Source organism: Pezoporus occidentalis, unplaced genomic scaffold, assembly GCF_034315485.1.
Source record: "Pezoporus occidentalis ecotype Australia unplaced genomic scaffold, CSIRO_AGI_Poc_V1 ctg131, whole genome shotgun sequence".
NCBI classification, from domain to species: Eukaryota; Metazoa; Chordata; class Aves; order Psittaciformes; family Psittacidae; genus Pezoporus; species Pezoporus occidentalis.
Window position 1 is genome coordinate 543,863 of NW_026913115.1, and position 27,666 is coordinate 571,528.

General features: G+C 36.7%; 1 protein-coding gene across 1 annotated transcript in view; it reads right to left on the reverse strand.

Moving 5' to 3' along the window:
- OTOG (otogelin) overlaps positions 1-27,666 on the reverse strand; it is a 97,086-nt gene that overhangs the window by 42,278 nt on the left and 27,142 nt on the right. The window contains exons 15-31 of the mRNA XM_062608917.1: positions 27,349-27,526; positions 25,266-25,390; positions 23,693-23,905; positions 22,335-22,500; positions 21,732-21,806; positions 19,913-19,956; positions 18,275-18,428; positions 15,461-15,568; positions 11,964-12,102; positions 10,992-11,126; positions 9,922-10,068; positions 9,175-9,294; positions 8,211-8,327; positions 6,596-6,752; positions 5,570-5,596; positions 3,158-3,325; positions 507-785 (exon numbers count right to left, since the gene is read on the reverse strand). Of these exons, the coding sequence (XP_062464901.1) occupies positions 507-785; positions 3,158-3,325; positions 5,570-5,596; positions 6,596-6,752; positions 8,211-8,327; positions 9,175-9,294; positions 9,922-10,068; positions 10,992-11,126; positions 11,964-12,102; positions 15,461-15,568; positions 18,275-18,428; positions 19,913-19,956; positions 21,732-21,806; positions 22,335-22,500; positions 23,693-23,905; positions 25,266-25,390; positions 27,349-27,526 (2,352 nt within the window). The remainder of the gene's footprint in view (positions 1-506; positions 786-3,157; positions 3,326-5,569; positions 5,597-6,595; positions 6,753-8,210; positions 8,328-9,174; positions 9,295-9,921; positions 10,069-10,991; positions 11,127-11,963; positions 12,103-15,460; positions 15,569-18,274; positions 18,429-19,912; positions 19,957-21,731; positions 21,807-22,334; positions 22,501-23,692; positions 23,906-25,265; positions 25,391-27,348; positions 27,527-27,666) is intronic.

Sequence of the window (27,666 nt, forward strand, 5' to 3'; positions counted from 1 at the left end):
TGAACCTCTGAGGAGGCCATAAAGCTTGCAATGAGAATGCACTGTACAGAAAACTGTCTCTTGGCATCAGTCAGAGGGAAACGAGAAGAAACATCATCCACAGACCTTAACTTTTAGCAATACATTCACTTCTTTTCTACTCCCTTTGTGAATCCATTATTCATCAGCATGGATTTTCTACTCCTTAATAATTTCCTCACCACCCATAAAGCAACTGTTGCCCAGAAACTATACACTAGGCTATATATTTCCAAAACCAGTTGGTAAATATAGCAAAGGTATGTTAAGCTATTTAATGGCTTTTGATAAGAAAACAAAATCTCATGCTCACTACAAACATCAGGGAAGAAGATTTTGAGTCTGCACATGACAGTTTACCCACATTGCCCAGTTATGTAGGGGAGAAGTAAGCCATCCCATCACCTCTGAAAATATGAATACCATTTAGCTTGTATTTTCACAGGGAGCAAACTGCTGTTCATAAAAATAAAACTTTAATTACTCACCTACAAGTTTAAAAAGGGTTGACAACCTGAACTCCTCTGAATGATGATACTTCAGAAGCTCAACTGAAGAAGCTGAAATGTGGATGAAATATCCTGGTTTTGCAAATGACTCAAAGGAACTATATCCTGAAAGCCATGTATTCTTGTGAATGACAAATGTAGATCTGCTGTGAAACTCTTTATTTTTTTTCCATTTAGAAAGAACAAGAGTATTATTGGAGACCAGCTGAAGAAAATAGTTTGGTCTCTCAGCTGTTTCAAATGAAATCAAGTTGGAATCTGGGAAAGAAAATTAAAATAAAATTAAAAACAAAAACAAACAAACAACAAAAAAACCACAACCCCCAAAAAACAACAAAACAAAACCAACACAGAACTCATTTACTTGCTGATATATGCATAGTAAACTGAACTCATTCTGATGTACCACTACTGTTAATAGTAGCACGAGGAATGAAAGATGACATTGGATTTACCAGTGAATAGCCTGAATCTCCTAAGAAAATACACAGATTTCAGAGTGCTAGATACTGATGGATATTTAGTTTTCTAAGTACCCTACAGATTTCAACAGGAATACAAACAGATTAAGACATTTGCCCATACCAGGATTCAGTTTACAACCTTCACTAAGCCATTTATTTAAAAAACCTTAAACTTTATCTAGCTAGCCCTAGAAGGAACATTTGCCATCAGGAATTTATAGCTTAGGAGTTTTCATTAAAAATAAATTACAAAAATGTATTGTATTTTGCATTCAGCTTTCTAAGCAGCCAGCTCCCTAACACTTCTAAGAATGTTATCTGTGAAGCCTGTTTTCTGGTAAGTGTATCCACACGATACCTTACCCTGAAAACAGTACTGAATTTAAGCAAGCTTCTGCACAACCAATTGCAGAGCGTCAGATCTTGAGCCTGTTACAGGCATCTGCTGCTCAAAGAATTACCATTCTATTTTATGGTAAACTCTGCTGTTCTATTGAAAACAGCCATTAAACTACTGTAAAATCAACTAACCCTCCAGGCATAACTATCACATTCTGGTATAACACTTTCTGGAAGACCAACTTGTTTTCTGAGCATAAACATTTCAACTAATTTGAAAAACACAGTGGACCTCATAGCAGCCTTCCAGTATCTGAAGGGGGGCTGTAAGGATGCTGGGGAGCGACTCTTCATTAGGGACTGTAGTGACAGGACAAGGGGTAATGGGTTAAAACTTAAACAGGGGAAGTTTAGAGTGGGCATAAGGAGGAAGTTCTTCGCTGTAAGGGTGGTGAGGCACTAGAAGGGGTTGCCCAGGGAAGTTATGAATGCTCCATCCCTGGCGGTGCTCCAGGCCAGGTTGGACAGAGCCTTGAGAGACATGGTTTAGTGTGAGGTGTTCCTGCCCATGGCAGGGGGGTTGGAACTAGATGATCTTAAGGTCCTTTCCAACCCTAACTATTCTATGATTCTGTGAATATCTCCTTATTAATTGTCTGTAGCAGGTAGCTATTTGAAAAGTAACAATGGACAGTCAGTCCACTGCAAATCAAGGCACAAAACTTCCAATTGCCTATGATTTGTCTGAAAATGATAAAACACTTCCACTTTTCAAAGAACCAAGAATGCAATATAAATGTAGACATGGATATGAAAAATATCATATTGATTGTACAAACACTCTCATGGCCGAATGATGAAATGTTCAAATTGGACTATAAGGCCCAATTTCCATTTCCCAGTTTAAATTCTGAACAAGAGAGATTTATATATGTAAATAAGACAGTAGGATTGTCCTTCCCTTTCTAAATGTGTATTGAACACAACATACAAGTGTCTCAAAACTATGAGTAGTAAAAGAAATCTGGCCTTGGATATTCTGTTACATGAGTTCTTGTGTCAGTTCTACAGACAGCAGTATTACTAACCAAATGTCTGTCATTTTTTCAATTGACCCATATTCCTTCTTTGGTTACACAAAGGCAGCCACCTTCAGGCCATCCAAAGAGTTGATCAGGGGACTCTGGCCAGTAAAATGGTATTGAGAATCAAGCTCAAATTAAAGCTGTATATGCAGACAACTCTAGCATTTAATCAACATCACAAAGTGCTGAATATACTCTTGTAAGCTTTTTCCACCTTTCTGAAGGTGTGCAAGACCTGAATAAGCAACACATTTCTTCAGCAGAAACTGAAGTTGGGACCTGAAGGAGACAAATTTGCAGTATGCACCCTTGTGCAGCTTAGGTTAGCACCATAGGCATCTCCATACAAGCAAGCAAAGAAGGGTGATGGTGGCAAAGTGAGAGAATTAGGGAACAGTTTTCTTGTACCACTTCTCTCTCACTCTTTCCCATGTCCCAGTTCTGCCAGAGGAAGGGTTCAGGGAGCAACATATATCTAAAGAACTTGGCTAATCACTGTTTTGGTCCTCCTGAAAGTTGGAGCACAGAGGGGCTGTTGCTTTTTAACTAAAATTATCTGTTTATAAAGCTACAATCATCTTTTTAAACCAAGCAAATGAAAATTTTGGCAGACAACATTAAGACGCACAATCAGCTAACAGAAAAAGATTCTTTCACCCAGGTCTATTCCTAAATGTAGGATTACACCCAAAGGCAGAATTTGTTCTGCCTTATTTAAGCCTCTAGGTTACAGTGACTTTACCATGTGCTTTGGGTTTATAAAGTCCTGAAGTCAGCATAAAGGTCACTGTATGTCCAGGAACAAGATCTTCTTCTCTCACTGGGAAAACACCACCATCCACTAGTTCCACTGCCATTACAAATTCCCCAGCCAAATAGCTGACCAGTTTATATGGGCCCTTTCCCAGAGCTGTTGAGAAAAAATATCAGCATTATCTTTCATGTCAATTGTCACAAATGCTTGAGCTCTAAATATTATGATACAGCGCATAAAAGCATATCTTTCCACTCTGAAAACAGCTCTAGGTACCATGCACTAAACTATGATGACAACCAAAATAATGCCAAACTCTTTTAGAAAATACATGTTCTCAAAACTGTCCAAAATACCTATCTTCAATTTTCAAGATTCATGATTAGCTTTTGCTTTTCCTCCCTCTCATCCACTTCAGTTTCATAGTCACTTTATTAAAGTTATCTGACCTCTTTGTTATTTGATTTAGAAACAAACGATGTTCTATAGACCACCCTGGGATCCCTTCAAATTGTTTATTTGTATGGTTGAACTCATTACACACTTCTTAGTGTTCTTTAAAACCTATTTTATTAGTGTCTAAAGTGTTAGCCATTTTGCAGGGAATAGAAGTTTGTTATCATCAAGTATCAGAGAACTCCTTGAAGAGTATAGATACAAACATAATCACTGGGAAGTAAGACAAGCCCATGCTAAACATGTACAGTGATATCTGGTTACCTTCAGCGCAGGGATTTAAAATACATTTTATAAATAGCTTAAAACATTCAGTGATCTGGAAATGTTAGCATATGTTTAAGTCTGGTACCTCAGGCCCATCCAAAACTTGAGAAACCACAGCTACCAGCTGAGAATTTCCCCTTACCAAACACAAAAGGTTTCTGCTCCTGCTTCTAGTAGGACTAGAACTATTTCACTTTGGATTCATGACAAAATTACATAAAGAAAACCTCTCCCTGGTCTAAGACATTTTCTTAACTTTCTTGTATCCAAAACTAAGTAATCATCAGGAATGCTTCTATATTTGAGGTAGAAAATAAAATCTTCAGCATAGAGATTCCCCCCCCCCCCCCCCATTGGAGCTCTGAAAAATCCGATATTGAATACTGATAAACTGGATTAGCAAACAGTAGCAGGATCTAAAGGGAGAAGTTTACAATAGCTATGTTTATTAAAAGTTGGTCACATGCAAAACTCTCCACCATTTCTGTAAGCAAGAATTCAGTAGCAAGTAAAACTAATAAAGCACTATGAAAGTATATAATCTAAATTCACTACTACAACTGATGTTAGAGGCACCACACTTTCAAACTTTTACAAGTGCAATAAGATTATTTAGCATCAAACTATTTCATTGATAAAACAAATAAAAAAGGAAATGTAAAACTGCAATCACCTCCTATATTCAATGGACTTTTATTTAAATTAAAGGCTTAGATTTAGATAAAATTCCACTGCATTAGAAATTTGACCCCACTCCAAATATTTTCAGCAGTCAGTATATGACAAAATGCAAATTTATTGGCAATATTGTTTGGGCCTGGCACATTACACTAGTCTCTTCTAATTTAAACTCAGTTCCTTTCTGAGATTATCCTGGGGGTGAGCTGCTGCAATATAGAATCTAACAGAAGACCAAAATATCATAAACCATCTGGATAGAGAGGCTTCTACACAAGCTTGATAAAAAGAGTTATACAATAAACAGCAGGAGTTCTGACCATTCCTCACATCAGGCTGGCTTGCATGCTACATCTAACTATGCAGACGCTTGCAATTTAACTTCAATATGCATTCCAGTGTTAACACAGCAGTACAGTACCCAGTACAGATTCAAGGTTTCCTCTAGCCCCTTGCACAAGTTTTGCACCTCTCTCTGAGAGCCGTTTCAATGCAGCAGCAGTGGCTGTTGCTCAGGAACTTAAAGCTCAGTCAGACATACCTAGATGGAGAGTTATTCCCCGTTTGGGCACAAAAGTTGTAAAAGTCTTACTAGCTAGCTCCCTCTGGAGGCTGCACAGGTGGTCAAGATTGATTTAAGAGACCCACAGGGCATCAGTTTTGAACTGCACTGTGCCTGGATCAAGTACTGCCACTAGAACTAGCGAGTTGAATAGTCTATTGATTACTTACTGATTGAATTGTTTAATCATAATCCATAAAAGAAAACAAAATTAGTTAAGTGTGTATTCTTGGGAAAGGCCCAGGAATAAGAAAGTTAATGACATGAAAAGCCTTTTACAAAACAAAATAAATGACTAAAACAGAATCTTGCTTATTTAAATAATAAATTATTCACAACTGTTTTAATTAACACAATTATTTGCATAGAAGGTACTAAGAGTTATATAAAGAAAGCAAAGATTCTACTGAGATTTTATAAGCTCCTTTAGGACTTACCTTTGTTGAAATATTCACAATCATAAGCTAAAAAATAAAAGGAAAAGAAAGGCAGTTTCAGGCATTCTGCAGATATACAGGTTTTCTATTACCCTTCACAATTAAGAGGTAAACCAAAAGCACAGATATTTTAAAAAATCTTGTCAAATAATTACTGCTTTAAATAAAATACTAATTTTAATGATACTGTTTTAAATAAAATTACAGTTTTCTAGCATGAAATATTAAGCTTACATATCTACAGCTGTCTTTTTGTGACCTCTAGTGGTTAAGACTAAACTCTGCTGTCTTTATGTGTTCACATTAAAGCATTCATGTAGTTTCATTAAAAACTAAGAGTAACCCTCTTGATCTATGGCCAATTTGATGTGCATCTTTGAGCAAGCTGCAAGCTCTCTCTATGCAACTGCAAAGTCAGAAAATACTTGTTTCCTCCCATTCTTTCTGTTGTGTCTGCTTTATCACATCATTGGGGAAAAGACTGTTTCTCGTTATGTGTTTGCACTAGATACTTTAGAAAAAGGCCTCAGATCTTTTTAAAACTTTTAAGCATTGTTGAATAAGGATGCTAAGGTAATGACAAAGTCCTGCTTAAAAACCTACTTGTTTTTCTTCAGAAGACCTTTGTTTCACTCTTGCTCTGGTGACAGTAGTAAGGCAGCTATGTTTTCTAGACCCTGTTAAGTAGTGAAATCCTGAAGATGGAAATTACTTGAGCTGATGACTTTGTAACTTTGATTTGAAGGAAGCATTCCATATCCTAATATCAACTTGCCATGATTTTTCCTTTCATATCATAGGACAAGGAGTTAAAAAGCAGAAGAGTACCCCCCACAAATGTGGAAAGAAATGTGTAATCCAGATAGACCAAAATGGACACAGAGGGCAGTGAGAAGCACCCACTCATATATCTACCAGCGTGGCCTAGTGATTCAACTAATGGCCTCAGGTAACTTAATATGTTTGATTTTTTAGGTCTGGGTCTCATGAATGCAGACAGTGGCAATGCTAGTTAAGTAAACTTACGACACACTCTAGGAGACCTCCAGTCTACAGCAACTCCATGCTGGCAGCACTGATGGGCATATGCTGACACACTTGTACAGAAACACTCACAGTCACCTCCTTGGTTACAACCACATGTATCTGTCAAGCAGTTTGAGTAAAACCAGGTGACATCAACCTGGAAAAAATATCACTTACAAAAAATATTCATATAGATACAGACAACAATCACCTCGATACAAAGCTATGACTCTTTCAAAATCTAATATGTAAGACTTTGAAGCATGAAAGATTTTAATTTTAATGTTTTCTGAAACACAAGGTAAACAGTTTATTAGAACACATAATGAAATCTTGCACAGTACTTAGTAACACAATTAAATCAATAACCCATTAAGAACATGCACACTAAGATGTTCATGTGAGCTTGTGTTTTATATGGTTTTGCAATATTTAAACCATAATAAACTACAAAAGCTTATGAAAAAAAGAGAAACTCTCTCTAAACTGATCACAAATCAATAAAGTGCAGAAATGTTAAGGAAGACAGATATACATAAAATGTAAGAAATAATAAAGTAGACCAAAACCCCTTCTTTACATGTGAGTGGTTCATTCTCTTCATATTATTAAACAATTTCACAAGCAAATTTATGACTTTTCCATTAGGTTATTTTGAAGTTTTGTCTTAAGTGACAAAATTCCACAGAAAACTTTCAATGCGGATTTGCTTATTTAATCATGACACATTCTGCATGGACTTACACTTGACTAATACTTCCAAAATGATAAGGGATTTAGCGGCTACCTACCTTACACAGTGGACTAAGCTGACGTTACATTAATACAACTTTAACATCAACCCTCACTGTCTTCAAAAAATAATATACAAAGCAACTCTGCAAGACTCCTGGTTGTCCTTCATATGAAACCTCCTTTTTCCCTAGGAAGCATTCTGACACTTACACTCTTTAAGTCATGCACATAGTGTCAATACCTGAACATCTTGAGATATGTCAATTTCCATATAAGACCTATCTCTGGAAATAGGTTGTCCCCAGTCCCCCCCTTTTCCAACCAAACCTGAGCCTGTTGGCTGTCAGAAAATGTTGATTAGCTCATTTATTTCCTTAGGTAGCTGCCTGAGTGAGGAGATATATGCATTTTTTTTTTCTAGGAACGAGCTCTTCACATCTGATGTTACCTAGCAGAAACTGTCAGTTTATTTAAACGTGGTCTGAAAAATGCATACTGTGCAATACATTTGAGCAAAACAAAGCAAACAGTTATGCTGATGCAAATAGTGATTGTGGTAAAAAAAAAAAAAAAAAAAGAAAAACACAAATTGGGTATAAATTTGGCTGAATTCATTAAGAAGACTACCAGCATTGAAGAATGTTAAATTGGTGCCAAAGTGGCTTACTGTCTAAATCAGCTAAGTGAGGATAGACCAGTTAAACATTCATGTTTTAGAATCAGAATCGCTATGGGTTAGCCTTTCTTTGTTTTCTGTTTTGCTATAGTAGTCAAAATTATTATGCTACAGAAGACAAGATGAAGATTCAAAGTGATGCAAGTTGAAGAATAGAGTTTCTCTCTAGTGATATGTTCACCTCATATCATGACTACAACTCACCACTGGATGGCAAGTTTCAAATGCTTCACTTAACAGTATTCCACATTCCTTCTTGGCAAATGGCTCTCTGAGGGGATTCAAACTGCATGGATTTCGGATGTCAGAGCTGTCAACACACTTAACCAGAAAGCAAAATTAAGGTGAGAAACATGTTTCATAACCACTTTGTGCTTGAACTTGTAAAGCATAACTTTGTTTTTTTTCTTGGAGTTCTTTTGTTTTCTTTCACTTTTTTAGAGATGTAAACCACAAAGCAAATGCATCACATATGAAACTAAAGCCAGACTAAGATATGGAATTAAAAGGGGATGTTAATCTGCAGAAAAGGAAAAGTACACAATATGAAGAAGTGTTTCATTTGCCTGAGAGCAGCACAAAAACCACTTACGTACACATAGGTCTAAACAGTCCTTACACCTGAATAGTCTAGCTTACATAAGTAAAAATGATCACTCGGAGGACATGAATGGGTCAGAAATCAGAACTTTTTACTATAACTATTAGGAAGGAACCTTTCTGTGAACACCGCTAAACACATGACATTAAAAATAGTTCCATTTTTAATTTTACAGCATATGAAAGCGTATTTTTTCTTTCCATTGCTGTGGTTTCACAGTTAAATAGCTCCCAGCTATGAAAGATCAGCTAAACTGACAACAGTCTAAAGTGAACCCATAATTGTACCATTATGAAAAAAATTACTACTTTACTGTTCAAACATCTTCAGAAACACTTGTAGATTCATACTACTGTACAGCATTTTCTTCTACACAACAACGCTGTGTTATAAAAAAAGGAGATTATATTCTTCTCCTTAATGGATTAGGACATCTCTAAGAACGCTATTATTTGCATTGCTGCCTGCCTGATACTTCCAGGAAGTATCATATAATTTCATTCTAGGTAAATTAGGTGATATAACAGCAAAAAATCTACTAGCAGACACATTCTTTTTACTATGTACCTCTACAGCTGTCCAGCTGTTTCCAAACTCTTGTGAGTTTGTTAATTCAAAATTATCTGGAGTCCTCAATTCATTGACTGTCTTCAAATCAAAATTTCCACATAATCCAGTCAATTCACCCTGGGGAAAAAAAGATATACACTCACATATATTAAAACCCACCATATTTCTGCTTGACACAAAACACTATGAGCCATGACCATTTTCAAAACTTGCTTCTTAAGCTCCTGTCTTCAGCCGTTTAATTATAAATTTGACAGGATTTGATCCCTTTCACCTAAATTTCAGCCAAAACAGTTCAGAAATTTGTGATAATAAAGCTACAGAAAATATTTTATTTTGACAACAGCAATATTATTTCTTTTCAACTAACTATCTCCAAGCCTTCCAGAAAGGAGCTGATCTTTTTTTCAAGGAAGTGACCTGTTTGCTAGCTATGTGCTTTTTTTATGCTTCAGCAAAACAACTGCATCAGTCATATATGAAATCAGTATTGACGGAGAATGTTGCCCAAAGATACTTGTTTCTATTATAGAATTCAGACAGTAAATAGGAACTAAAAAAAAATTTTAATCGACAAGGTAGTTGATGTTTCTCTACTTGACTGAGAGATTGTGAGAGACTCTCCTTCATGACTTCTGAGAGATCGTGAGAGATTGTCTATTCTGCAAATACTAACGTCTTAATAAAACTTACATAAACACCTCAAAGAAATGGCAGGCAATAAGAACGTTGACTTCCACTTACCTGCCACTGATGACCCATCTGAACATGAACTGTCGTTCTCTGATCCCAGAGGATGGTGATGTGCTCATCAGGAAAATAAATAATAGTGAAAAATCCAGCTTTCCATACCTGCATTTTCTGTAGTTCATCTATGTGACTAGATAAGCTCTGTTCAAAATACAACAAGGCAGCTTATAATGAAAGTAATGTCTTCACAAAATATTCATTTAACAGGAAATGAAACACCTAAATAAAATGAATGATGCTGACAAAAGTCAACAAACTGACAGAATGCCACAGAGGGTTAAATGTTTAAATAAAAGTGGTGTGGATTTTGATTGTGAACTATGTTGTATTTTTAAATTTTTGCTATTTTAAAAGTTCATTTTCCATCAAATTTAAGGCATGGGTAATGGCAACTTCTTGGAAAAAGGAATTATCTAGATTTGCCCAAAGATTGTCATCTTATTTGTGTAAGGCATTTTTCCTGCTGTCTAATAACAATCAGATTCTAAGTTATATGTAGCATGGACTAAGATGTCTGGTTTAACTGCAGAATACCTCATAGGAAGTGACACAACTTCCTTTGTATAGTCAGTCCATTGACTGTAAATAGTACTATTTATACTAAAGTTACTAAAACCACTAAATATTTACAGCAATAGCTTGTAGTTTGGCCAAAACAAAAATGAAATCCAGGCTGTGGAGGATAAACCAGAGATTGCAATTTATTTTTTTAAAACTGTATAGGAATATTCCTCCTATGCATTCCAGACCAGACTAAACTCCTATTCCTAGTGGAAATAATAGCAAAACTCCCAGTGACTTCAAAATATTTGGATTTTTCCAAAGACACTAAACAGGAATTAAGTCTAAACAAAAGAACAAAAATTATCTAACATTTTCATTAAATACAGACAAGATTTTGTTTAAGGTTTTGTTGACCAATCTAGATGTGATCAGCATTCACAGCAATGATATCCACACCTCTGCTACTCATGTGGCACAGTAAGTTTTTGTTAATGAAAGGAAAAAACACCCAGAGAGGTACATATGCTACCTTTTGATCAGTGTTAAAGACTGAAACTTACTGGATTTCCAGATTCATCATCAAATATTAAAAAGGATTTTCCAACGTTAATGAAAATGTTTTTTCTGCAAATAATTCCAGTATTAAAGCAGTTAACATTCTCTATAATAACAGAAAGATTGGTTGAAGAAGTACCCTGGGGAAAAAAAAAAAAAATAAATTGAAATGGCCACTTTTAAATATACTGACATAAATATTTAAATCACATAGCAGAAACTACGGAGTATAATTATTATATAATGTATGATTGAGAGGTTCAGATGTAACTTATTTTTCTCCTTAGTAGCAGGTGCAGTGCTGTGTTTTCAACTTTAGTCTAAGGACAATGCTGATAACACACCTGTGTTTTAGCTGTTGCTAAGTAATGCTTACCCTGATCAAGGACTTTTCAGTCTCATGCTCTGCCAGTGAGGAGGGGCACTTGAAACCAGGAGGAAGCAGAGACAGGACATCTGACCCAAACTAGCCAAAGAGGTATTCCATACTATAGCACATCATGCCCAGTCTATAAATGGGGGGGGGAGTTACTCGGAAGGGTTAGATCACTGCTTGGGTCAGGCTGGATATCGGCTGGTGTGTGGTGAGCAATTGTATTGTGAATCACTGCTGGTTATTGTTTCCCTTTTTAGTTTTATATTCTTTCGCCTTAACATTATTAGTAGTATTATTAGTAGTAGTTTTGCATTATACTTTAGTTATTGGACAGGTCTTATCTCAATCTGTGGGATTTACATTCTTTTGATTCTCCTCCCCATCCCACCAGGAGCTCAGGGGAATAAAGGGGGAATTGAGCAAGAGGCTGTGTGGTTCTAAGCTACCATCTGGGCTTAAATCATAACAATGATTCAAAGTCTAACCAACATCAAAGCTTTAAAAACAGTATGATGAACTCAATAAAATGGTCAGATGGGAAATAAGTAGAAGAGGAGTTTTTAAATCCAGTTTTAGAGAGGTTTTACAAAAGAAGTCTCACCTTAACTAGGTAAACCTTACAAGTTCCAATAAAGTCAAAAGTTAGTCCATCAAACGTTCTGTAGTGCCGATCCCCATATGCAGTACACATTGATGGGCAAGGATGGAAGATGCATTGAAATGATCCATGCTGGCAAATGCTGAAAAATGTATGACCAATAATAGTAGTATCAATTGTAACCACAAGCAAATGATTACAGCTATTGCACCAAGAAACAAAAAAACAGAAGCCATGCAGGTATGATGACTGCGGACAAAAGCATTTTGGAAGGCTAACTAGAGGCAGCATGTATAAATTGATTCTCTGGAATAAAAATTTGCATCTTGAACTCATACAGTCCGTGTTTCTTCCTGTTAGAATTTATAGGTTCTAGAAAATACAAACACCAAAAGGGCATTCTTTGTTTAAACAAGAAAACAAGAATTACTACCCAAATAATACAATTTATTCTCTAATAACTCATACCAATGATATACCACAAGTTTTCCTTTTCAGCTTCTCACAGAACATTTGTTTCTATATGAGCTGCATCTTAGAATCAACAAGCAATGTGTCCTGTTGCTACAGTCATTATGCACTCTCTGCTTGAACAATTTCACAGTAAAAAGGAAAAAAATCAGTACCCTATTTTGGTTCTTAGGCTCCTTTTTCTTTCAGACGGCCAGATACCACTCTAAGCCCTAGCCAGTTTAGGAGGTTCCAGAACAGTTCAAGCTCTGTCTATGGCCACCCTAAGCATCAAAATGCTCTCATCACACATACACTGACTATTCAGACATTTCTGAATTACCTTTGTTTTGTAACTGCCTCACAGTGAGGCTTTGCAGTACTGGATACTACGTCTCTTTCTGCATATCCCTCTTGCAATCTAAATAACATTTTCACAAATGCTGTAAGATTTACAAATGATGGCCAGAATTTTCTTTCATGCACCCACTGCTTGTGTTTTATATAACAACACATATAAGACCACTAAGCACATGGCTAAAATAAGAGTCCGACATGTGGAAAGTGCTGTACCAAAGCACAGGTATGCAGCAGTGGGACTCACCTACCTAACTCTAGTCACATTAAAGCAGTACCTAAGGCAAGATCCTAATCAAGCTGATGGAGAGAGGCAAATAGAAGAAAGTATATTTGGATGGACAGAACAAGTGCTGCTTCTCATGCTCTCTGCAAGATATTAAGGTTTAGGTTTACCTATTTTTTTATTTTTTTTAAGACTATTCAAACAATCCTCTACATGCTTTTATGCTACAGACTCATGCAGAAACATTTCTTAGCATGCAAAGAGTAGGGAGTTCCTTTGCATACTTTTTCAGGAGTCTTAACGCATTTACAGTCAGAAGGAAGGGCTTAAGAGGTACAGAATGTTTTCAAAGTCCTCTGCACCAGTTTTGTTTCATATTAAGTGAACTAGTTATCAGAATCTGGAGTCTTAAGTTGGAAAAGCAGAGCTACTTCCAAACTTTGCATCTTCCAAATTTTGATTACCTTTTTATAAAAAAGTATCTCCAAGAAGTACTTAAGAACATTTGCTCAATGGTCTCAAAGTATGACAGCAAACCAGCACAGATAACTGCACCACCTATCTTACCTTGCCCAGCAGAGCACGAAAATGCCACTCTGATAGCTTCAGTTAATGCAGTAACCTTTTGTGTTTAATCTCACCAGCACATGCTAACAATTTGAAGCAGTTGCACTGAAAACCAAACTTAAGAAACCAGAACAGTAGTTCATCCAGACCCCAAAGCTTAAGTTAAAAGTTCCTGGCACTCCACTGGTAGTTTTGCCAATTTAAGAAATTATTTTGCTATTTTACTGCTCAATAGAAAAATCACAATAACGATTGTGTAGCTAATACTACATCAGACGTTAATAAGATGATATTTAGTATGAATGAAGGCTATTTCTGTGCACTACATAACACTAATGTCATTATAACTGCTATAATAGCCAAAGTGGGCTGGTTTACACAGGAGTATTCTCACACTTTGCATGAGCAAAAATGCACATTTACATGTCTAGAAAAGCCATGACAACTGGAAGGATTTGTACACGAATTAATGAGCCTGGCCTCGGAAAAAAAAAAAGAGAAGGCTAAATATCCAGTGTCTTTCTGCCTGCACTGCTGTTGCCTTTGGTGAAGTCTCATATTGATTAAATGGGATATAATAGTTCTTTCTGATGCAAGCAATCCCACACCAGGTCCAATTGGAGAGGCCTTTAGAAATAAGGGGGTGAATAACCCGGGTCGCTTTACCTGCCTGCCCAGTGGAGATGGCTTGTAAGTTGCTTCACCAGTCGACCAAAGGGCTAGAAATATCTTCTAGAGCAGATACTGAGGACCTGACAAGAGGCAGAGGTAGCAGTCAGCACAAGGCTGGAGGGGGCAACAACATCCAGACAAGGCAGTGATTAGTGCTGACTGGACAAGCCTTCACTGTACTAGGTTATACTGAGCTGTGTAGGCCAGGAGCAGTAGTTTACCAGGTGACAACCGTTAAATATTCCTGGTAAGCTAAAATAATGGGACAAAAGGCAGGAACTGCTCTGCTGGGAAGACAGAGAAGCTAGAGGCTACACCACTACCATAGTATCTTGATGTCTGATGGTACACCTTATCTTTCTGAGGCTTTGGTAAGACAAATAGTGCTGCTTAGTGCCAGCTTGCAACATTCAACTGTGGTCAGAGAAGAAAAACAGGCAGAGACCACCAAGAAACAAGTTTACTTTAGGATCATGCAGATGGGGTATATTTTAATATCTTAGCTATTGTGAAGCTTATTAAAATGGTAGTGTTTGATGATCTACTGAGAGTGCCCAAGGAAATTTTGCAGAATAATGTAGCTGTAGGGTATGTGCTGCATTTACAACACTGGATAGTAAATGGAATAGGTTTATGTATGTATTTGAGTGATCCTATCAACCCGTCTATTGGAACGCTTCCTTTTAAAGCCATTGATTCATCAGTATCCATACACTCAAAATTAGCAACCAATTTATCTGTTACTATGCTCAGTATTCCCCTTAATTTATCATTGTAGGGGGCACATGCTTATGGCCACAAGGTCATGTTTTGGGTCCTTAGACTGCTAGGACTCAAAGCTAAATATGAAAATAAATAAGTATAAAGCTCTAAAAAAAAAAATGTCATTCAGGTGTAATAACTGAAGGATTTTACTTTAGCTTAGGAACACTAGGCAAAGAATCTTTAGATTGCCTTGATAATGAAATAAAATATTTTTACAATTCAAGCTTTACAAAAAATAAATCCCAAATAGCTGTAATTTTGTATGCAAAAGCTCCTTGAAACAAACAAACCTAAAAAAAAAAAGTCATTTTCATAGCTCTTTGAATAAATGTAAATACAAAATTAGGGTAGATTATTTACTGAAATCTGGTGTGAAATTTATAATTAAAAAATATGAAGGAATAATCCATTCATAAATAAACAACTAAAATCAAATAATCATCCTAAACAGATCTCTGCTTACCATGTATGACAGGAAGAAATTACTTTGTCACCTGGAAAGTATTCCTTTCCTTTCCATGAACATGGACATTCATCTGCATTCAAGCACACATCCCCATGTTTAACAAGACTATAAAAAAAAGAAACAAAAAAAAACCAGAACAAAAATACATGCATCCAGCAGAAGTACACCTGGTATCTAGATACAACAACGTTTTCCTAAACTTTCACATTACTAACATTATTATTATTATTATTGAAAAACAAGTAATATTTTAAATATTCTAAAATTGAAAAGGCATAACTTTATTAATGATTATATAAGTAATTTGGTAATTTTCTTTCACAGGAAAGTGACTCTTTGGTACGTGCTAGCACTTCCAGCACTAGCCCTTTAGCCACTAACCCCATGAAGACTTTTTCATTGACAAATAAATATTAAAGTCTGGGAAAGATTTTTCCAGACCACCTCTACATTTCACCAAATTTGTTGTAACTCAGACAATTAACTTACATTTAACTGAAGACAATAGGTCTTCCAAGATATGTGGGTGCCATTATGCCTCTTTGCATTAGTGGTATGTGCTTTTACTATAAAAAAAGCCCTGAACCATGGACAAGGGATCATGGGTGTAAGGCACATGCATGGCAAACAGGGTGATGACACTGTTTTGCTTCCCAGGTATCCAAAAGGAAAGATTTGCATTTTATTTACTCATATTAATGAACTGGTAATTTTTGTACTGTAACTTAGGTTCTTCTTCATTGTGATAATTATCAGATAGAAATTTGCCACTCTGTAGCTCCTCTTAATGAGAATGTGCAGATATCATAAACTCCCGTCCGCCATTAAACTGAGAAACTATAATTTTCACTCAGGGTATGTGAAGTGTTCTTTCTGATCCATATTTAATTTAAATATTGTGTCTCTTGAAGACAACCAACTGTGAAACTGAAATTCCCACTGATAGAAAGCTGCTCAGAACTGAACAGGGCACATTCAGACAAAGAGCATCACACTGACAAAGTAACACTAAATACAGTTTTTTCCTCACCTTCTTGCCCTGGCTAAAACAAGTGATAACAGCTTTCTCTCTTGTAAAGCCAAGCAAATGGATAGATTTCAATGATCTAAGAATTCACCACAAATACTGCACAGAGAGGCTGTACACAGCTCGTCTTTGAAGTATCAGATGTTTTTCTTGATGCTTATATTTACTCTCCAACCTACAATGAACTGCAAAGATCCAAGGACACCTATGATTTCACTACACTGAAGATGCAGTTACTATTTTATTATCTATAGCTTTACTCATTCACAGAAAAACAAATACATAAATAGTGTTGGTAAGGACATCATTAGAAGCAATGTGCCACCTGTGAGTCAAAAAATTCTTCACTTCTGCAAAACACAGAAATCTGGACCAGAACACTAAAAAATAACCCCCTCAGCTTCCAGCAGTGCAGTTTTCACCAGGCTTTGTATTGCACAGCTCTTTGCACTCCCTTGGGAAACAGTCTATTGCCAACTGATTTATCCTGCAGTGACAGGACAAGGGGTAACGGGTTAAACAGGGGAAGTTTAGATTGGATATAAAGAGGAAATTCTTTCCTGTTAGGGTGGTGAGGCACTGGAATGGGTTGCCCAGGGAGGTTGTGAATGCTCCATCCCTGGCAGCGTCCAAAGCCAGGTTGGATGAAGCCTTGGGTGGCACGGTTTAGTGTGAGGTGTCCCCGCCCATGGCGGGGGTTTGGAACTAGATGATCCTAAGGTCCTTTCCAACCCTAACTATTCTATGATTCTGTGCAGCCACGTAGACTTCAGTCCCAAGAACAAAACATCTGCAATAGAGTTTCAGGGAGGTAAAAAGAATGAAATAAGCAGCAGGTAACATACCAGAATTCCACCACCAACCATTACTTCCCTAAACAGAAAACAGTATAAACTAATATTTAAAAACCAACAGGTGTCAATAATATTACTGTAGCACCCAATGGTTTCATTGTTTCAAAACTTAATTGCAGTTTCAGGATACTATAGCTTTCAGTTTACTATCTTTTCATAGCTCTATTCTGTGAGAACATTAAGTGAGAAAAAGAAACAAACCTGAAAATTCTTATTAGGTTGAATTGCTCCAATTGTAGTAGAGACTTCAAATGAGCTATTTCAACACAGTTTGACAGAGGATCTGGCTCTTACTCTTTGTTCTGAGGCATAAACAGTAATTTTAGGGTAATAATACTCAAAAACTTCTTAGTTATGTGCTTAAGAGACTAAATCCCATCAAAACCAATGTAACTTAAACACATGATTTCTATTTTTATATTCAAAAAATATCTGCAATACAGTGCTTGATTCCAAAACACAGTGGCTGCTCATCCGCACATTTTCAGCACAAATCCCTGAGAAAATATCATTTTGATGGAGAGGATACTGAAAGTAATGAAAGAATGAAGAAACATGCCTCCCTCAGTGATATGTCCAAAAATGAAGTCGGCTATCTGAAAAGAACTATCTAGGTAAACATCATTCCGCTGCAGTACAGGGATTAGATCAAATATTGCAATGGCCTTTCTATACTTCTGTTGGTTTTTGGTTTTATTGTTGTGAGGTATTAGACCTTTAGCTCCACCTGTCTCTCAGTTTACCATTCCTTATGCCTTAAACAGTCCACATTATTGCATGATAAGCCTTTGCAAGTCGGATGCTCACACCTTAATACCTCAAATTCTCCAAGTAGAAATGTATTATGTCAGCAGAATTAATTGTTCAATCACTAATGAAGGTGGTCATCTGTGTTTGTGCACAAAAAGATGCAAATCTGTCTGTACTTACCCAGGTGGGCAGACGCAACCTGAAACACAAGGAAGGTGTGCTGAGAAAGTGAGGTTTAATAGCTGATTCTCACAAGTTCTCTCTCTGCTAAGTTCAGGATCAATTTGTGGATTACTGCAGTTAATATAAATCTGTCCAACTGGGCAGCTGTATACTGAGGGGAAAAATTGACAAACATATTAGTCTTCATGCCTGAAATTTTGTATTTCATAAAGGTGCATTAGATTTAGATTGAGAATATGTAATGCAAAGGTGTATCATCCAGTAACATCTGACTACCTGTCTCTCCTGAGCATAGCTAACTTCACAGAACCCCTATAAATCTCAGCATCACAGAATGGTTTGGGTTGGAAGGGACCTCAAAGATTATCTTTCCAACCTCCTTGTCATGGGCAGGGACACCTTCCGCTAGACCAGGTTGCTCAAAGCCCCATCCACCCTGGCCTTGAGCACTTCCAAGGATGGGTCAGGCACAGCTTCTCTGGGCAACCTGTTACAGGGCCTCACCACACTCTTTTCTTCTTAATGTCTAATCATAATCTACCCTCTTACAGTTAAAGCCATTCCCTCTTTCCTATCCCTACATGCCCTTGTAAAATCTCATATAAAATACCGGAATTAATATATTTGTTTAGTAAGGGACATGACTTTCTAAACAGTCAGGATTCAGCCCTCTGAAACAGAAATACAAAGTGCTACCAAGAGAGAATCATAAATCAACAGAAGGCAAAAAAAAAAAACAAAAAAAAACACAAGAAGAGGTCTGAGAGCTATGTGTGACTTTCCATGCCTTGGTCACTGACTATGAATAAAACAATTCAATTACACAATTGCCTTTGGGTTGCACTTAGCATACTTTGTATAGTTAACACAAATGCCTGAAGCAGTGGCAGTGTTTTAAAGCTGTTTTGGTTGGTTGCTAGGTTTTGTTTATTTATTAGGGAGAGAGGTTCTGGCTGTCAAATCAGTACAACCACTACCTTCAAGTGCATGGGGAAGAGATTTCTGCTAAAGGCCAAAGAGCTGGTAATTTTAGAGCTGAAACCTCAAATGAAAGTCTTTCTCACTGATGTAAAAGGAGCATTAGAACAACAATATGGACCATAATACTTAATCATATATAAAATATACTGCAATAGAAAAAAGTACTTGCTACATTCTTTTACTTGAGTATGACACAAGATATATTATTCTTCCATATTTCAATTACTCTCAAGGTTTGTGGAGGGAAAGAGGAAATATCTGTGAAAAATTATTGCCAGTGTTCAGTTCCTACAATCACGTTTTATGGGGCAAAGCTAACCTGTTTGTTCTTCTGACATTCTGCTCTTTGTCATGTAGCTAAGCTTACTTATATTAACAACCCAAAAAAAAAGAAAAAGAAAGTATTTAAAAGCACTGGAAAAAAAAAACGTTGTTCAGATTTAGCAGTATTTTGTACAGTTACACTTCTGATTTGCACCAGCCTTTCTTCCAGTCACCCAAACATATAATTCCTACATGATCAATCCCTTCCTGCGAGCACATGCATTTGTACATGTTGCACATTCTTCTACTACAAATAACAGGTTCCACAGAGATTAGAGAATGCATATTCATTTGACCTGAATATCTTTTCACCTCTTTCTCTTCACTCACCTATTATGTTGTTATCACAATTCATTATTCCATCCCTGCAATGGCTGCAATAAAAACATATGAAGCTGTCATAAGAGCCAGGAAGATCTAAAAATATGAATGTTTAATACTGAAGCATTCAGTATGAGTCAACACAAAGTAACTGTACAAATATTTGCATTGAATCTCAGAATTCTGAATGAAGTGTGCAGGGAAGTACTGAGCAACATACCACTGCCTCTGTCTAATTCCAACCAAAATTACCCAGTCCTTTTATAAAATGGTAGCAGATCTGATAGCAACTCAATGCCAGGGAAAAATGGCATTGCTGGCTTAGCCATGATGGCTTAGCCAGCTTAGCCATGCTGGCTTAATTTCAGGTCCTGTGCTGCACTAGAGAACCTAGAGCCCAGGAACTCCAGCTCTATTCTCCATTCTTTTGCAGTGGCTATGATGTCCCCAGTACACTCACTGCTTGTCAGCAGATTTAGAAATGAATTCTGTATGTGTTACAGACACTGTGCTGTCATGTTTGGGGGTTTGTCTGAACTCCAAAGTACTGCACGAAAAGTGGGCAAGGACTTCACAGTACAATGCAGCCAACAGGCAAAACACTGTTAAAGTGAACTGAGAGTGGGGCATGGTAGGGGACTCAAATGCTGATAAAATGCTGGTATCACAATGAAAATATTTCAAAGAACTGGCTGAGAACAGAGAAAGAAAGCTACTCCATAGACAAACATGAGAAGAAATTCAAGTTTGAAAGTTGAAGTTCCAAAAAGGAAGCAACTGATAAGAAAGATGGAGAGTGCATAATAAAGATCATAATTGTTTCTAATAAAAAAAAAGCAATGACAGATTAAAAACAATACATGTTGTGCACATTGTTTCCAGTTCATCCATGCATACAGTCCTATACAGTTCCTAATGTGTTACTTAGCACAAGGCAATTCAAAGGAGCTTAAAAGCCTTTCCTTGCTTATATGTATACAGCCTTATTAAAACATGGCAAGCAAATTCATGACTGAATAGGAAATACAGATCTCTTATCTTCAAGACTAGTAGCTGTAAACCAGTAGATATATTTTTAATTAACAGATTCACATGAAACATAACTCTTTTCTTAAAAAATGCATTTGTGAATGATCACAGATTTTTGTGCATTCAGCCATATCTCTCCCATAGTGCTTAGCATAATAAGCTAAACTAGACCCTTAAGGAAGAAGATGAAATGAAATAAATCAAATAATCTATCAGGAGAAGCCCTTTCCCATAACTGCTCTCTGGCACAAGCGCTGTAAAAAATATCCAGGAAGGCAGGCAACAGTGCACCCAGATTTTGCACACCCCCATACACAGAGTAGGTTGCCTGGTTCTCCAGGGAATCTGTCCTGAGGTAAAGATGAGCTAACTTGCCAATTAAGATATATTGAGATACATATGTATGGATTTACGATCTGGTATAGTGAAGGAGAATAGCAATGAAGATCTAGCTGAACAAATTTGAATCGACAGTTAGCAAGTGTCTGGGGTCTTCTGGAGCTCTCTACATTATTGTGGATGTACAAAATTACAGTGGCTTTTCTCTCTACTTTGCACATCAATATATTAGATTATAAGCACCTGAAAACCTAAGTTCTAAAGAAGCTCTGTCCTAACATGCATAGGAAACTGATGTAAGCTTGTTCTGTACTTTTCATTAATATGACCCCACAAAAAAAACACCAAACAAAACCAAACAAACAAACAACAACACACCACCAAAAAACACCAACAGACTACCCAGAATAACTTGACCCAGAGCTCTTAAAAAACTAAACAAAATAAATAAGTATCTTACCATTTCCCCAAAGATGTCATAATGTTTTCTCCAGGGGGATAGTCAATTCCTTGAAAATAACACGGGCATTCATTTCTGGAGTAGAGGAAAAATATATAACTATGATTAATTCAAACTGAAGGAAGAAAAGAATTCCCAATAACTTAATTGCTGTTCAAAGTTCAATTGGTTGTTTTGCTGGTTTTGGTGAGTTTTTTTGGTTGGTTGGGTTGGGGTTTTGTGGTTGGGGGGTTTTTTGTTTGCTTGTTTGATTTTTAAATACAAGAAATTGATCTCAACACACCATATATATTGAGCACATTCCAAAACAAATCAGTAACAAAGCAGCACCTCTACACAACAGTGAACACCTTTTGTATCTCTTATTTGCCAAACCCAGATAATACGTAGAAACTAGCTTTGAAAATGTTGGATGAGTGTCAGTACTATAAAAGAGCTATTTTTTTTTATCAACACTCAGGTTCTGTATAATTCTATGATCCCTCCAAGTTTACAGATTCATAATATCCACAAGGTTACATGCTTATTAGCTTTTCACTCTGACTTGCAAATGCAGTGTTCTAAAATAGTGAATGTGACTATCAGAAATGCAATTTTACCTACCTCTGTACACATCGTTCAGTCTTGGAATTCAAATACATTCCAGAAGGACAAGCACAGCCTTCTACACAATCACTGCTGCATGTCTCTGGCATGGACAGTGCTTGGCAGGTTCTGCCACAGGTAGATACACAAGTACTGTACTCCTTTGTATCTTCACATGAAAGAGCTGTCCAAATGAAACAAACATCTCAAATCACAGTGCAAGAGAATCAAGCACCTCCCAACAGTTTTCTGATAAACATCTCTATTCTTTCATTCCCAATCACATTAAATTCCACTAAAATTGCTATCTTGGCACTATGCTGTGTACACTACACAGATGTAAATCCACAGAAATAACAAGTACAATGAAGTCTGCATAGTTAATCCAGATTTACACATGGAAAACAGAACAGTTGAAGGTTCTTTTTCTCTAACTCTGAAAATGCATGGCTCTTGTGTATGGGCTTTAGGAAATGCACAGCATCTTAACAAAAACATTAAAAGCAAGAAATAAAATGTATACTTTGCTCAGTATCATCATAAGTTTTCTGAGATATATATATACACACACACATCCTATAAATCTCTCCTTTAAAAATATCTGAAGTTTGTGAAGTACTAAAAAGACTCATTTAAAACCTGACAAGCATGACTTTTAAATATATTCTAATAAAACTATACTTGCTTCTAGAAGAGTAAAATATAATTAAATGGTTTAAATGATTCATTTAGTCATAGTGGACACAGACATGCATGTCATAATGACAGTAAGCAAGCCAGACTTTTCAGATATAAATGCAGACAACTCCAGTTCAAGATACTTAAGCTGGACCAACTTTCCAAAATCCTCTTTACCATGCATTACAGCATGCTTAATTACATGATGTGATGAAAACTAACATGTTAAATTTTTAATATTCCTAAGAGAAGATTTTCAGCCTTGTTTATGGAGCAAAACCTACTGAAACATCAGAGGTGTCAATTAAGTGTTGTTTTATAAGGTTTGCAATTCTATAATTTAAAACAAAAAATTATACAAGGGCACTACATGTCCTATCAACATTTCTTACATGACTAGAAGTTCATATAAACTGAAAAAATTCATAATATAAACCCCAATCCTATAATTGTGAGGCATTATAGAGGAGTTAACAGATGTCACCTTTGGCTATCTCTACATTACCTGTATTCTACCAATCAAATTAAATATCAACACTCCTCTTAAAACACTTGTTTCTGTCTTGACAAAAAAGAACTTTGCCTTATACACAACAGATCATTATAGAATTAATTAATTTCTCATTTAAATATTATATTCATTTAGTTTTATGGTCATTCTGAAGCCTATTTAAAACTAGAAGTGAAAGGCAACTCACCGCAGTCTGGGACACGTCCTCTGAAATCTATTACAATTCCAAATCTTCGACAATGATGGGCATAATGGGCCAGAGCAGAGCAAAAACAAATCTGTCCACATTTGCAAGTGTCTCTTCTGCACTGCTCAAAATAGGGAACAGGACTCAAATAGGGGTAGCATGGAGCAAAAAGGTCCTTCGTAAGGATGCTACAAGCTTCCGCTGCGTAAGAGGCTATACAAATAACAGATTAAACACTGTTTCAGCAAGGGAGTTTAAAGAGACTTGGAATAAAAAGTATCTTCTAATCCAAGCAACTGATCACGGTTATATACTACTGTCATATATATCTTTTTACCTTTATCTATACGGCTACAAGAAAGGTCAGAAAAGAAGTTAGCTGCTCATAGTTTTGAACTTGTTCAGGGAATGATTTTAAGGTATTTAGGAAATTTTACAATACCTAGACAGTGCCTACATACAGTCTTTAAACTATTTCATCAATGTGGGTTAGGCAACAGATGCTACACACTACCCAATGCCTTTCATAAACACACACTGCTTTAAAGAATAACCTGTTACCCATTGTTTCTGTTGCCAGAGCCAGAGCTCTATCTCACAGGAGAGGGAGATCAATATCAAATGATTACATAAGCAGCTCCAAATACTGCATACATCTGAGTATCTTAATTCTGAATGCACTAACATTTGTGCAACAATAATCAAAAGAAATACTATGCTACATTAGCATACCCAGAAAGAGTTAACTTTGTATTCCCCAAAAAGTAAGAGGCATGCATGAACTAGGACTTGAAAATTCCTTTTCCAGGATTTCTGATTTCCTGTACAGGCCACTTTTTTCTATACTTATGTCCAAACCCACTAACAAGAATGCAGCTTCTTAGTGCGGCACATTGTATAACACTCAAAAGATGGGATGATGTAGCAGCAGATGTGATGATTTCCTAGCACTGCTGAAATTACAAGCAAAACTTAATTCATTATTTTACCCCTATATCTTGCCAAAAAGTATGTACAGTCCAAGTCAGGAAGTGGTAAGAACTATGAAATTGATATAACTGATGATCTACAGAGTTCATTACTATTAAAGGATGTCTTGGTGACCATCTGGGGTCCTAGCATCTTTCCCAACTGGACTCTTCTGGCTGAGTCTGGCTGAGTTCTGGCATCAGTATCTTTCTCCTATTCATTCTCTTTGATATCGGACAACAAAATCAAATATTTCATTTTTTCAGTATTTTTCAAAATTGAACACTGCAATACTTTTGAGTCTCCATCTTACCCAGCAGCATCACTAATACTAGACATACTATCAAGTTTTCATGCATGTCTAACTCAACACTTTGTAACTGCAATCCAGAAATAAAAAAAAGGTATTTCAAGTGCCTCTGCAAGTATCATAAAATACTTAAACAATACACTACATGGTTTGTTAGGGAATACAACTCAACAAATGTTACTGCTTTTTCAGTGGGTAGGACTGTTTATCACTTTGCCCTGATCCAACTAGGAAAATCGGCATGGATATAAGTAAAAGTACATTTGTACATAACAATTGACCTTCACTGCCCACCTGCCTGCAGATGAATATCACATGGATCCATCTGTGAACTATCATGCACAAGAATGCATGCCGCTGAAGTCTTCCATGCATTTCCAAACAGCTCTGGAGTGCTTTCAGTTACTCCAACTGGAGATCTTTTACAAAACAGAAGCCAGTCACAAAAGACACAGTGAGTTTACAGAATGGTCTCAGTTCTACCACCCTCTTCAGCAGAGCTGATTCAAGCTCCCCTTCCACTGTTCCATATTCACATGCATTTCTATGTAAAGCAGTCAGCTTAAGTTTCAGGACTCCTCTTTCTTTCCAGGCAAAGGCCCAGAAACAAGAGAAGATGTGCTCTAGAGCCATTAGATACTTTGTAAGGAAGGACAGATCAAAACAGAACAAGTTCCATTTTCACAAGAGAGAAGGAGGGAGAAGCACTGCCCTGGAAGTCTGCATTCTCATATTCATAATTCTGCCTCCTCAGTGATATCTGATTCATTTTTCTCTCTCCTCTACCTATATTTTCCTGTAAGGAAGAACAGATCAAAACAGGACAAGTTCCATTTTCACAAGAGAGAAGGAGGGAGAACCACTGCCCTGAAAGTCTGCATTCTCATATTCATAATTCTGCCTCCTCATTCATAATCCTGCCTCCTCAGTGATATCTGATTCATTTTCATCTCTCCTCTACCTATATTTTCCTGTCTGTTCCTAGGTAGCTGACTTCCTAGGCCCTCTAGTCCCTGCAAAAAAGAGGAAGGAACAGAAATTCAAAGGTAAAGAAATGTAACTGCATAAGCAATTGAATCCATGAGGATTCAATGAGGTAATCAAACAGGCAGCAGAAGCTAAAAGATAGAAAGACTTTGATCAAAATAACCAAGGCACATTTCTATTGTATAGGGAGAATGATTGAAACAGTGCATGGGATTTTATACCCTTGGGAAAGATTGCATTAGGCACACAACCAGTAATACTACTTCTGGTAAAGTAGCTGGGAGTGAAGGTGTTGCAAAAGGCACCACCATCTATGGCAAGTGCCCCAAACCTGTTGTGGGTCAGGTGTTGCGTGTACATATCAAGATGCTTACATGTTATGGTTTGTGTCATACCGCAGCACGATTAGTTTAAGGGATTTTTTTCACAAATGTCAACTATTGAACAATTTCTCACTTATTTGAGAACAAGTTCAAAGACTGTCAAAAACACACTACAAAACTTATGTGCTTCAAACAGAATTTTTAAAGTAGTTTTACATAAGTAATCTCTTCATTGAAATCTTGTTTATATATTTCCTAGTCTCATTATCAAAAAATCTTGATAATACTTCTTAATCTTTAAGACTGAAATTCGTCAAAAACCCCACTACTGTATTTGTGTGCGTGTGTTTTTAAATTAGAACCATTATGGAAAGATTTCCCATTTTTCTATTAGTTTTGAGAGAAAGATGTTCTATTCTTTCTTTTTTTCCCCTTCCCTTGGTCAAAGAAATGTTCTGTCAAGCTCTAAATTCATGTTCTCCTTCTCCCACTTCCATTAGGCTGCTCAGTCCTTTGGAAGCCAATTTGTTCTTTATTATCTGTAGGAAACATGCTAGAAAGAAGCTGGACAAGCAGCAATCTTGACCGTGGTGCTCAGGCAGCTCTGACCACCTTTCACTGCATCACAGTGAAGTGAAGCTCAGGCAACAGTCAATTCCTGTTGTTAGCCTGAAGGCACTGAACAATGGAGGCTCTGTCACAGAGAGCGGATTAGAACTTGCAGCAGAAAACAGGAGCTGGAAAGAGATGAAGAGGCTTGCAGGGAGACAGGAAGTCCCTTTTACAGGCCACTCCATATTTTGGCAGATAAACAAGCACTAGTCAAATATACTTCACTGTGTTTTTTGTATTACAGTATTTTAAGCAAAACCTGGCTTGATACCCTATAGTTGAATTTACAGATCTTTTTGTTAGTAAACTAAAACTTACTATCTCACTAACAAAACTTCTAAGTAAATTATTCTTGATATCTGTAAGTTCAGCTTCAGCCCACATTTGATCTACCACTCTAACTGTAGATGATATATATATACACTAGTAAATAGAAATCTTGCAGCTATTCATACAAAAAATCATCCTCTGTATTCCCATTGAAGGTTCCACAAAGGCCCACAGTATCATCCTTCCACCGTCCATCCACTTGAAGGTAAAGCCTCAATCCTTCTCTGTCGTACAGTATCTGTAATCCGATGCGCGTCTTTACTTGAAGAAATACAGAGGAGAGTTTCCGTATTTCAAATGACTCTGGTGAGTAAAAACAGAGACTGTTGAAAAGCAAAGGAAACCTGCCTGCATTTTGTTTCTTGCCATTTCACTGGTTTTGTTCTGTATCATTTTTATGTAAGTTGCATTTTCTTCCTACTAAAGCCCAATTTTCCCCTAAT